Raw genomic sequence first — 13264 nt, 5'->3', positions numbered from 1 at the left:
ATTATCTGTGAATCTGCTTTAAAGATAATTAGCAATTCCAATCGGGTGGATTAAGAACGGGGTAGTGTTTTGCTAAGTGTCATTAGGGACAAAGCCAAGAGCTTTTTTCTTTCTTGCTTTTTTTTCCAAACAAGATAAAGAGTTTGCAATGTGCATACTAATCCAGTTCAATGTCAGCAAACTGCCTGGCAATGTGCAAGCATCAGGTATACCAGTGACTTTGGATTTTCATTTATCATAACGGCAACTAAATCAAGCTCGACACTCGGGCGTGTGAGCTGCAGAGCCGCACAAGAAAAATGGTGATGTAGCATACATAAACAAAGCCTCCACCGCCTGCTTTATTCAAATGGGCATCAATACATGTCCTGCCTCGAGATGGCCAGCTCACCGAATCCCATTGACTGACGGACTGAAATAATGGCTGTATCGAAATAAGCGGCACTTGCAGATATTTCAACCTTAGTAATGTGTTTGTTTAAGCGCATCCCGCGGAGAGAGACAGCTTGGCATGGAGCGGGATGGGGTGGATGGATGGAGGCAGAACGGGAAGGGGCCGAGGGGCTAAATAATGGTACACATCCAGGCGCAGGAATGCATAAGTGGGCACATGACGCTCCCTGGGAAAAAAAAATCGCTGCACAAGCACTTCGACCTCAATGCGGCCATATGTTTTATAGCGCTTTCAGTTTACTATGCCCAGCCCTGCTTCCTTTCTACCAGAATATGCCTGGTTAGCTTAAGCAGTATTGATTATTTTTTTCCAGGCGTAGTTTGGGAAGGTGAGAATCGTCAGGGTGGGGATAGCGGTGGAGAAGCATGAAGGAGACTCATTGGAGATGGCACGCTCTGTTTATCTGCAAGCCACCAGCAAATATAAGTTTCTCGCTCGGCGGCAAAATGGATGCCAGTCTCTTTAATGCCGGCAAAGGTTAAACACTTCTCACGACAGCAAGTGAGTCGGCTTGGGTGGCTGAGGGGAAGCTGGGAGATTGGGTAGAGGGGCGACAAGCGGCTCTGTTGGGACTTAAAGATTAAACAATGCAATAAGGCAATGAAATGCTTTTTCAAGTTTGCTGAAGAACAAATGGGTGTGGAAGTTTGGAGGAATGCGATGTGTGCACTCAGCTCAGACTGATGAGTATTCGCTGCATCAGAAGTTAAGGTGGAACTAATGAGTGTTTGCAGAGACATATTGGTGTGAAACTCAAGAAACACCCATTTATCTGAAAGCATGAGCAATAAAAGATACTATAAACGCGAGAGCTAAAAATGGATCGTTATCTTTTCTCATTTATGTTTCTTCACTTTGCTGCATTAGCAGGATTTCCATTTAGGACTGCAATAATTACAAGGGAGTGAGTTCTGATGCCCCATGTGGTAATATACCCCCTTGTCCACAGCGACAGAAACAACAGGATATATTCTTTACATAAAGCAACCTTTGTTTTCATGCACACATAAAGCTATAGGGCTGCCCTAAAGGAGAGTTGCTTTTAATCTTTTGTGCAAATGTATAGTCAGCTGGCAAAGTGCTAATAAATTAAATCGGCACATCTAGGTAGGTTCACTCTTACGATAATATTTAAGTCCGATATATTCATCAATAATGCTTGCTCATTTTAGTATCCAATGGTTAAACTACACAGTTTAGTTGGAGAAGCACACTGTTTAAGGACAGCAGATCATTTGATAGAAAAACGATACCAATGAATTATGAAGCAAGATTGGAAACCTTCAACCTTGTCCCCCCCCCCACTCCCCAGCCTTCAAGCACTCTGGTACATTTTTAAACGGCACAGTAGGAGGAGAAAAGCCCAAACGGAGAGCAAATATGCTTTAGGAGTTTCTTTAGTATTGGATTTCATATCAATCTCAATACTGTGACAGAAACCTTTTCACCCTGGCAAGAGTAAAATCCTCAGGGAAAAACGGTTTCAGTGTAAAAATATCAGTGGATCCTTACATCTGAAAATCTCTGCCAACACAGCTTTTAAAACAAAATGGTTTCCGTTTTTATTAACATTTGAAGGCTAGCACATGAATAGACTTTGGAGGGTTGTCATGGTGCCCTGAGTCATTTAAATGGGTTAGCGTTGGACAAAATGAGCATGAAAACTGGAGCCACAAGGTTTTCAATTGTCAACGAAGAAAATATCTGCATGTTAATTACCTGCCATCTTTATTGCTGTCCAGTAACTGGAACGTTCTGGCTACTGTGCTGTTCTGACGTCTAAAAAGACCTAAAAGGGAAAATGATATCTGGGTTAATGCAGAATGACCTGATCGTTTAAAGACACAACATTCTCGCTGATCATCTTATAAGCACAATGAGTCATGATGAAGAAGCAATAAAGTAATCCTCCATTACAAAGCTATGTTGGATCACTGCTATAGATATGATCCAACTAATTGCAAACTGAGAGGTGGGGATAGAAAAAAGGACAGAGTTGGAGTTGGTTTAAAAAATACGAGGAGCGGGGGGAGGAGCTTGTTGGCCAATCAGGCAAGAAGTCAGGCACGCTGTGCAAGACCATTTGGTTTCCCTGTAGGAAAGAAAAAGGGATGTCAGAGTCCAGAATGCAATCAGGAGGCTTTGTGCTGTAACGGCTGGTATGACAGTGATTTCCCTCTTCCCCATTCATATTCACAGGCAGATGAAAAGGAGACGCAAAAAAATTGCTCAACCCCCCTTTCCAGCGAGCATGTGACCCCAACTGATTCATTTTGTGAATCGTATTCATCTGAGTGGGAGGGAGAGGAAGTTCTCTTATGTTCGGCACTAAGCATCTCCCACATCATCAGCAGAACGGAGAATGTAAAGGGGCAAACTGATTGGCCCCTAAGTCTGGGGAAAAGCACTTTACATAATACTAATTGCACATCCGCCGCAATTACCTTTCCGTACTAATTACAGAAAAGCTAATTGTGAAATTAGCATTTTTATTTTTTTCTTCAGTGTACAGTAGAGCGCCTCGGCTGAGTGTGTGATGTAGGGAGTAAAAAAAAAAACTAAACCCCAGTTCATAGATGCCGCCTGACAAAAATGAACCTTTAATTCATATTCATAAAGCCATGTTGTTTTGGGGGATTTAAGTTTAAGAAGATGCAAGATTGTGCACCCCTTCTTGTCAACAACAACATGAACGGAGGCAGTGAATATCTACGAAGGAGCCAGATTCCTCACCCCTGTTGTTGACTCTACTCAGCCAAGGGGAAAAACAAGATTTGCTAATATTCTTCTGCAATACATACAGCATCTGTCATATTAGTGGCCTATTCGTTTGTTTGAACAGCGCTCTATTCCCAACCTAATGCTTGACATTCTGAACTCGTTCTCGAGTCTCTGCCTCGCAAAAAAATTAGTGCACAAAAGGAGGAAGAGAAATGGTCTCATCCCTCCCTCTACTGCAGAGCTGCAGCTATGAAAAACAACCATAAGGAGGATAGATGGAGAAGGGAGGAGAGGAAGGCAAAGGATGGAATAAGATGGAGTGGGGGCGGTGTGGTAAAAGGTAAGAGGAAGAGTGGGGTAGAATGTGGAAAATAAGTGACGAGAGAGTAGGAGGGCGGGGGGAAAAAAGAAAAGAGAGGAAGGAGGTTCAAGACATTGGCTTTTTAGGCCGATGGCACATATAGGGGGCCATGTTTACTAATGGACACCATCACTCATCCACCCATGTTGCCCTGGCGATAGCGCAGCATACTCGTAAAATAAGAGAGGAACAAAGAACAGAGAAAATGGAACATATCAGCAGGAGATGGCAGATCTACGCCTTGGCTACAGAGTGTGTTATCCACAAAGAGCTGTATTTGTTATTGTAAGCTGTGCACTCCAAGGCTAACATAACACACATTTGCTTGTTTTTATACAGTATACGCAATATTTTGAGACAGAAAATTACCTCTTTCTGAGGGAAAGAAAAACAGCTTTGAGATGGTGATGTACCAAAAGACTGCAGGTGTTGTACTGAACCTTTATTTTACAGAAAACAGCAGATACTGTAAATATAAGGATAGGATGTGCAAATAAGTGTTTTACCCGAAACGGTGCATCAGATGGTGCCGGTTCATAGAATGAGTCATGCTGCATCACATTCAGGAAACACTGCAGGACTATAAGAACATTGCAGTGTACAAAATCAATTGCTCACTCATTTACATCATACATTTAGGGTTGTGATTAAAGTCGCTGAGCAAATTGCTGTATTCTATTTTAGGTTCCCACATGTTAAGCCGAGAGCGGATATCACAGATAGAAATCACAAATGAGACAAATTAATGTGCCAAATTAGTCTTTAAATTATGTAATCTTTCCACTTAGCTTGTTTTGTAGATATACAGAAAGCATAGATCATGAACCAAACTATGAATCCATTCACAATTAATACTATAGCTAACAATAGCAGTGACAAAACTAAATAAAAAGTTATAAAATAAAAGCGTACTGGATGAACTGCAAAGTCCCTAGTTTTTGCCGCTGGCTGAGCATTATCTAATAAAACCTTAAAACACAAAGCTATTTCAAACATAAAAAAAATGTAAAAGCATATATAAGATTCACTGAAATAGATTGTATGATCAAATGTATTAAAGGAAATAGAAAGAAATAACAAACGTATCACAATAAACCCAAAATGTGTGCACACTTATTTATAGAAAGAAAAAAAAAAGAAAAAAAAAAAATATATATATATATATATATATATATATATATATATATATATATATATACACACATACACGTACGTATATATGTATATATATATTTAATATTTATTCAGTAGGATGTGAGGGTTTCCTTTTATATTTCTAATTATAGGGAGAAATCGGAGTATATCAAAGCAGTAGATACATAACAAAATTAGATCTGTTTCATATATATATACACACATATATATATGTATGTATGTATGTATGTATGTATGTATGTATGTATGTATGTATATATATATATATATATATATATATATATATATATATATATATATATGTATGTATGTATGTATGTATGTATGTATATATATATATATATATATATATATATATATATATATATATATATATATAAATAAAGAGACATCTGGAGGCAATGTGTTGATTTAAAACAGTGCAGAGAAAACTCACTGTTCAAGCAAAACTGGCAGCATGCTACAAATTTCCAAAATTCATAAAGCCGTTGCCAAACAGATGGCAAACAGGCGTGAATCGTGTTTTCTCTAGTGCCAATATGAAATAAAACAGCTAAAAGGTATCTTACAATAAGGCGAACAATAACTACACTCAACAAATCCATCAGCTCCACCCACTAATTTGCATAACCGAGACAACCAGAGCAGGTGTGAACTCCAAGGCCTGTGATCAGATTGGATTATCAATGTATCTATATATCTATATTTTAAGATAGAGAGTGCATGTTTTGATTAGGTGTAAATAGGTCTTTGGATCATCACGTCTTACATGTCTGATATTGGCACTTTATTGTGAAATACGTCCGATACCTCTCGGCCTCTGCTAATAATTAGTCAGATTATGTCAAAATCTGTTATCATCTTCCCCGACAACAACACTAATGATCTCCCTTAGGCTAAAGTATGGTAGGGGAATAGATATGCTTTTGTTATTCTGTGAGAATATACCTGTCCCAAACCTTTTTATACCAAATTAATGCCCATGTGGTTTACTTATGCATCAAAATGTCTATCTGACACAAACAAGTTGCTATTTGCTGCGCTAGAGTCTGGTTTTATGATTCGCTAATGAACAAACAATTCAAAAGGGGACGGCAAACTTTCATAAATAAAAATGGCAAATCTGACTATGTAATGACTTACACTCTGCTTTGGCTCTACCGCTGCTGGGGAAATTAATGAATACACGTGACTGAAAATGACATCAATTTGACATCATCTAATCATTATGCTTGGCTGTATGGTTGGGGAAAAACTAACATTGATTCAATTAGCAATGGAAATTGCATCATTCTCAAATTCAAAAGGATGGATAATGAATTGTGCCCAGATTTGACATGACATATAAATTCATCTTTCCTTTTTTGTTCATACATAATGTACAGTTTATCTAAAAAATGAAGAAACATAAAACCAAATAAATGTTGTGCATATACTGGTTTGGCTGCTGAGGCATCCTGCCATCTAAGTACATATCATGTATGCTATAAGATGAGGACATCGTATGTCTAACTGCACTCATGTACCTCTGGAAACATGAGTAACAGGGAGGTGGAATGCAAGACGGTCCGCCAGAGAAAATCAGGTCAACCGCTGGATTACCGATGAATTTGTGGAAATCTCCTCAAACTGTGGGTGAACTCTGAGACAGTGTAGCTTTGCATACTGGGACGTACCATTAAAGTAACAGACATGACTCCAATGTGTCTCTTTATGAGGGGATCATATCAAATAAACATCAGAGAAGGAAGAGACCTCCATGTGAACCCAAAGCTTATTGAAGTTGGCCATTAAAAAGGATTATTTGTATTTATTTTTAAAGACAAACAACCCTGATCACTGTTCTTTCTGAAAGTCCGGCACATCAAAGTCTTTGTTATTCAATGAGTATATAACCAGATTTCCCAGCATGCTTTGCAAAGTGTAAGAGAATCGTAGATACTGAGCTACCTAATGTAATCACAGGCTACAGCGCAATAATGTGGTCCTATTCTATGTACATTGTTCTTGTATTCTAACGTAATAGTTAATTATTACCTAATAACACAGTATGTGCATTATTAGTTGGACTGTGTAACAGTATCACACTGCAGTTCCCAAACACTTCTTCCTAAAATAGCACCTGCTCATAGTCCTGCAAAAGCATGTACACAAGATAAACTCATGGAATATAATTTTCTCATGCGACATGAAATAGGGCAACTCGTACTGTAACAACATCCAATATCTCCAAGTCGTTCAAGTATTGTTTAATTGTACCAGAAGCACTGCACCTTGAGAAGCTGCAATTTCCTTTGAGGGTACAAATAACCTGGCCCTTTAAAACTTCTCAATAACTGCGCATGAAGCCCTGGAGACATGTTTGAGCGACAGCTGCAGTAAAAGGGAAAGACTGTTAAGTTCTACTTTGCAGGCTCAGCTGCTTGTTCTTCTGGCTTTTCCTTCCTATTCTGACACGGACTATTGACAGGTCATGAAGAGAGACAAGAGCTCATGAAAAAAAACATTCTCTTTCATGCGATATTTATTTGAGATAACTTCCTAATTTGTCCTCATATATCCTTAAATGACAGAATACCCTGTCATTTAAGGATATAAATATTATTATATGATGGCAAACGAATGATTTGATGTAAAAGCGTTATAATAATATGGAGAAAACGGTGGCCATTTTGAGACTTTTGAAGACCTTTGAAATCCAAGAAACTCTCGAGATTTGGAAACTCGAGCCGATTCCAAGTTGGTTTGAATATGGGTGTGGTATTACTGTATAGACTGAAGTGTAAAAACGCTGCGGGCAAGAAACGACATTTCCAATTGTAACGTAAGGGATACCTAATGCTGCGATCACACTCCAAGCGACAGTCGAGAAGTCAATTTCAATGGAGCTGTAAACCGACGTGCGACACCTCTCACTGTGTGACGGGCGATAGATTGAGCTGGTGTCAACTTATGTCAGTGCCCCACTGACGCGTCAACCAGTCATGTGTTTTGGTTTCACCCTGTTCCAAACCATCTAAAACCGCTGTGAGAGAGTTCCCAGTGGTTTTTAACGACATAATCACATCGACAAGAGCTTGGGCAACACTTCCACGGTGACCTGCAGATGATGTAGCTGGCCACGCTCGGCCGTTTTGTTGCTCTTGTTCCATCCTAGAGTAAACACAGCATTACTGTTGCCTTGCACTCCATCAGAAAAACAGCCTTTTTTTTTTTTTTTTAAACAACTCAGGGAAATGCATTAGCCAGATGGCATTAAAGAAGAAAATACAAAAATCCATCAGATCTAAAAGTTACACAATGGTCAAAATACTTCCTGGACAATTACTTCACTTATACAATCTCTGCTTTACTGTGTTCATTTTCTTGACTAAGCAGTATCAACTTTCTACCCCAAAATAATAACAGTTAGGCGAGTCAGGGAGCCAAAAAGCTTTTGCTGAGTTATACTGTTGGCAGCGATTAATAGTGCTTATTCACTGAAATTCAAGTATTAATCAACATGTAACTTCATAGGTTGCAGGCAAGAAAAATGCCAAATAAGAAGCCTTTAAGTGACTCGAACCTTCCTACCTTCCTTCCTTCCCTTCCTTCCTTTCATTACTTCCTTCCCACACTCACTCACACACCCACACTAAAAGCCTCAATGGAAAGCCAACTTGGACAAGACTCGCGAACATGGACATGGAAATTGATTGATGGTTGTTACGCCCTGAAGATAAGCAGTAATGGAAGCAAAGAATGACAGGCTCAGGAACACGGGGGGCCGGTGACGTCTAGCAAAGGTCAGCTGGCGCAGTGGGAAGCATGATGGATGTTTGCTCAGAGGAACCAGCAAAGTCAAATGACCTTTAATGCAATCAAAACTTAAAACTTGAGGGCCAGTTTGACACTCGACAATCAACTGCCAGCATTTCATGGCATCAGAGAAGAACATGAAAAGCATGATGACAAAGCATTAAAAAGTATTCAAAAGACCCTTATGTGATGCATTTTGTTTGGTATATTGACATTCAACCAGCTAAATATGTGTTAAAGAGACAAAAGAAAGGATATATTAGATCTCTGTCCCCTGCTTCCCAACACACACACATATATGTGATGACTCTAAATCCTTATGGACTTCAGTGCAAAAACATTATTGAGCCCATTTCCTACCCAACTTTCTGTACATTCACATACGCAGGTTTGAACGTCACTAAAATGCCGAGCCAGCTAGTGCTTGGAGCGATAAGGGAATTTTCCTGTGAGTCATAAGCAACTCCACTCTAGAGGTTTGAGAAACGTGAAAGGAGAGCTGTGGGACTGCAATATGCTGTTACTCAGCAGTCCTTTCCTAGTCCATTTATTTCAATGGCACAGGCGTCTGTATTTAACCCTTCCAGCCATTTCTGATGTTCTACCATTTGTCTTCCTGACTATCTGGCCGGAGGAGCTAAGGGCAATTTACTTTTGTTCAACGTAAGGCTGAGTTCAAATAAAACGGATGCTGCCCTGTGGTAGCCGCAACAATGACCTATGATCTACAAACTGAAGCAATTCTGTGGATTGAGCAAATTGCTTTGAATGGACTCAAACCAAATCATGGCAGGTTAAAGGTGGCAAGACACTTACTGCTGTCCCCTGCTTCCAGCGCCCTTAATGTTTGCTCTTTGAGTCGGTCTGCCTCGTGTTTCCTCCTTCTGTGTTCCTCTAATTTGATCTGTAGGTCCTCGGCTACCTGCTGAAGCTCTCGGAGCTGGACCTGAAGAGAGGACAATAGAGAGACAAACAACATCACTTTCCTCCTATTCAATTACAGGTCTAGCACAGAAGGTCAGTTTTCTAGATTACAGTCAGTCATTGTGCAAGTAACTACACACTAAAAATAAATTGACATTCTGATTATGTCTAATTATGATTAAGTTGACCAAAAGCCACCAAAAATGCATTATGTTGCAATCAACCCACCCGTGTCTTTTTCAAAGCAAACACCCACCGCATAGAACCATACAAATGATACCAATCAAACAACATATACGTACTGTAAAATGAAATCTATTTTCATGTGTCTTATCTTTGTTGAATTATAAATCACTGCAGGAGAGTCTGGTGTTCGATATTAACATTAAAAACCCAAGATAGAAGGAAAAAATGCAGCATTAACGCCTACATAGTAATTTAGTCTATTGTAGAGCTACTATTTTCTGGTTCGGTGTAACATAGACAATTTTGGTGCATTTTTAGCTCCAGGAATGTCGGCCCAGAGTGAAATATCTCACCAGAAACTAAAAGAACCTTATTAATCTAACCAGCTTTATTTTCTACATGACTATATAATCACTCAGGGGAAATATAACATTAACAATCAACGGTTATAGAGAAACAATACAAGTGTTGACAACAGGACAGTTGACTTATAGCCTCAAAGGTTTTTACAGAAAGTTGTGCCTGATTTAACAGATTTTAAAGATCTGTCTCTGTTCTTTCCTCATATTTCTCTAAGTATCAGTATATCTACCTGCAGGCCACAACCAGCCCTTGTATTTACTAAAACTTGTACGACAGCGGTCAGGCCGGCACAATGGACTATTTAAATCACTTGCGTCAGGAGGTGTTGCTGTCACACCAAATACGACAGCTTTTGACAAACAAGCATAACCCATCATTACTCTCTGTAATGGACCAATTAATATGAAAGAGCAGCAGCTGTGTGTGTGTGTGTGTGTGTGTGTGTGTGTGTGTGTGTGTGTGTGGGTGTGTGTGGGTGTGTGTGTGTGTGTGCGTGTGCGTGTGCATGTGTGTGTACTGCCTTCCGATCTCTCCTCAGAGACTCTCATAATGCAGTGATGGATTCTGCTTGGTTCGGATGGGGATGACTACTTTTCTAGGCCACGCTGCTTGCTTAGCCACCTTCAGTTTGCTGCAGTGATTTATGGGCTCCATTTTGAGCTAACGAAAAAATACTCACTTGTGAATAACATCCATAATATGTAAATTGTTCCTCTGGTGTTGAAATACTTTACAGAACACCCAAAAAAACTAATGCACAAAGTATTTTTGTTTCCACAAACTCAGGTTTTATAATTAATCTAAACCTTTAAAACATTAATCTAAATATTTCTATTGGGATGATTATGTTAGTTTCAAAAGAGCTGCGTTAACTCTGCTGATAGCTGTAGTACAGTTTGAACAGAAAAAGCAACAACATTTAGACAAAACTACATTTGGGAGAGAGAAATAAACATTTAAAACAAAGGAGTGAGGACTAGCAAACCCTGCACATCATTCCCTGATCTAAAATGTACAATTAACTAGTGGGCAGAAAGATAATGCCGAACCTCCTAAAAGGAGATTTTATTGAATACCTATTAGTATTCAATTAACAGCAGCAGTTGGTCCTGGGGCGGGCGGTGCTGACACGCTACATTCAGCTCCCATTGTAAAAAGGCTTCGAATTTTATTTAAAAGTTTTCTGGCATCCTGTTTCTTCAACAGCAGATTCTTATTTAACCCTTGGACCGCCGGAAGAGTTCACTTTCGAGTCATTGTGTAAGGCTTTGGAGACAAGGCCCCTGAGGTAACCCTGCCATATCAACAAAGACACACTGAGAGAAGAGGAGCACATTGTGCTGCTGGGCCAGGAGGGCTGGGTGGCACTGCAGCCTCGATCTGCCAATCAGCTGCCACAGAAAAGAACATGGAACAAAACAAAAAAAGGAGAGGAAGAGCACAGGGTACACACTCAGAGACCTTCAGCTGGCAAATCAGACATGTGTGAGACAAATGTCCTTCAGTCAAAATCTCTTTAGTCAAACAAGTGCTATCTTTTTACCTGTATCTTACATCACAAGCAATATATGTTTAAACAAGTCTGACATTCTTGAAACGCATACGAATACCTTGAGATGAAGTAAGTTCTCAAATAATCAATGGACAGTATTTAAGCATTGAGGACAGCCATGATAGACTCAAAGAACTTTTTTTCAGGCTTTTTTTTCAGGCTTTTTTCTAAATGACAATAACGACATGTTTGTACGCAGGTCATATACTTTACTGTTTTCCATTACTGGAGAACCTAAAAAAAAAAACAAGAAAAGATATCTTCATATGTGCAACATTCCGTAGGTGAGCAAGACTGACCGTCAAACAGCGTGGAGTCGACGATTTGTAATTCTCAAATTAAGATAATGCATTAAGTAATGAACTGAGATCCTCAGCTGCCAAATTTACCAATTTAATTTGCACTGAACTCCGGGGCTCCAGTTTCTAATTTGGCCTAGTGCTTGTTGAACGAGCAAATGGAGAGCAGCGGAAACTGTGAAGTAGTTTCTAGAAGCTCTATAAAAAGGATCTTGTTGATTCAAAAAGGGCTTGATCACTCAGGCACTTGTTTACTTGTGCCGATTTACCCCCAACCATTTACTGTTTTCGAGTGATGCAAATGAAGCAACGGATATGTTTGTTATAGGACACTTGTTACTATGCAAGGGGATTAGCTTGCGGTTCGTATTTTGACAGCTCTTAGAGCTAGAAAACAGTGAACTTATTACGTTGACATGGCAGAAACTAACTGCACAGCAGGCTACGGGCGGCGTTGGAAAGTGCACAGCAGTCGCCTTTAGCAGCAGATGTCATGAACATGTATGGACAACAGGCCGGTGATTAGTATGCAGGCTACAGGCGACACACGTTGCAGCCTAGTGGGGAGGGAAATAGGCTACTGTTATAGAATTGTTGTACCCTGAACCATACAAAACTATATTAGACATACCAAAGCAAAAAGGTTTGACTCAAACAATATCAAAGCCAGGCTGTGAAATAAAGTCTACATTCTACAATACTAACACAGTCGACACATTATGAATATTAAGGCTGGTTCCTAGTCAGCTCCATATCATTTCACTTATGTGGAAGAAAACAGAAACTGCCAATTAGAGTCGTTTTTTGTATTATTGATAATGCACACAACATCAAGTTAAAATATATAGGCCACCATAGACTATATATGGACCACTAAATGAACCGTGTGTACATTCTGTGTAGGTCAGGTGAAAGTTGCTTGTTTTCTCACAACAGGAACAGGATAAAGCTTTTTAGGGAAAACCCTGATGACTATCCTCTCTTACAGGCCACGCCGTAGCAGTTACTTCAGCAGTTACTTTCAGTGTACCTGTTTTTCCCTCCAGAGCAGCACTCCCTCCTCAATCAGCTGCTGCTTGAGTTGCAAACCCTCGTCCAAGGTCCTCATCTGGCCCTCCACGTATGCTCTCTCTCTCTGTCCCAGATTCCTGAAGGAGCGAGAGAGTGAGAGAGAGAATGCACAGTCTCATCATTACAAAGAAAACAGCAGCCACCCCTGCAATGGTCATTGAGATGGCGCAATCCAATTTTTAAGGGCCCACAATGCAACGGGAAGCCAAATGGGAAAATAGAAGAGTAAATAAGATGGGAGCTGATGCTCTGTGGCTGAACCAAATTGTTTTTGAAGTCTGGCAAACACAATAGGAGTGTGGACCTTGTGAAAACATAATGAGATATACTCTGCTTGTATGTGGTTTTGAGGCGAAAGGCAGGGACTGAAAACACAGAGG

The 13264-nt window shown here is 39.8% G+C and overlaps 1 protein-coding gene across 1 annotated transcript in view; it reads right to left on the bottom strand.

The window, feature by feature from the left end:
- LOC306734112 (glucosidase 2 subunit beta-like) overlaps positions 1-13264 on the bottom strand; it is a gene marked incomplete at its 5' end in the record, with an annotated part of 107554 nt that overhangs the window by 88373 nt on the left and 5917 nt on the right. The window contains 3 exons of the mRNA XM_079215445.1: positions 2174-2243; positions 9306-9435; positions 12844-12961. Coding sequence (XP_079071571.1) covers positions 2174-2243; positions 9306-9435; positions 12844-12961 — 318 coding nt within the window. The remainder of the gene's footprint in view (positions 1-2173; positions 2244-9305; positions 9436-12843; positions 12962-13264) is intronic.

The sequence above is a fragment of the Taurulus bubalis genome (genome assembly GCF_910589615.1).
Source record: "Taurulus bubalis genome assembly, chromosome: 3".
NCBI lineage: Eukaryota > Metazoa > Chordata > Actinopteri > Perciformes > Cottidae > Taurulus > Taurulus bubalis.
Note: the sequence above shows the minus strand (reverse complement) of the source record. Positions and strands in the feature narration are given on the sequence as shown.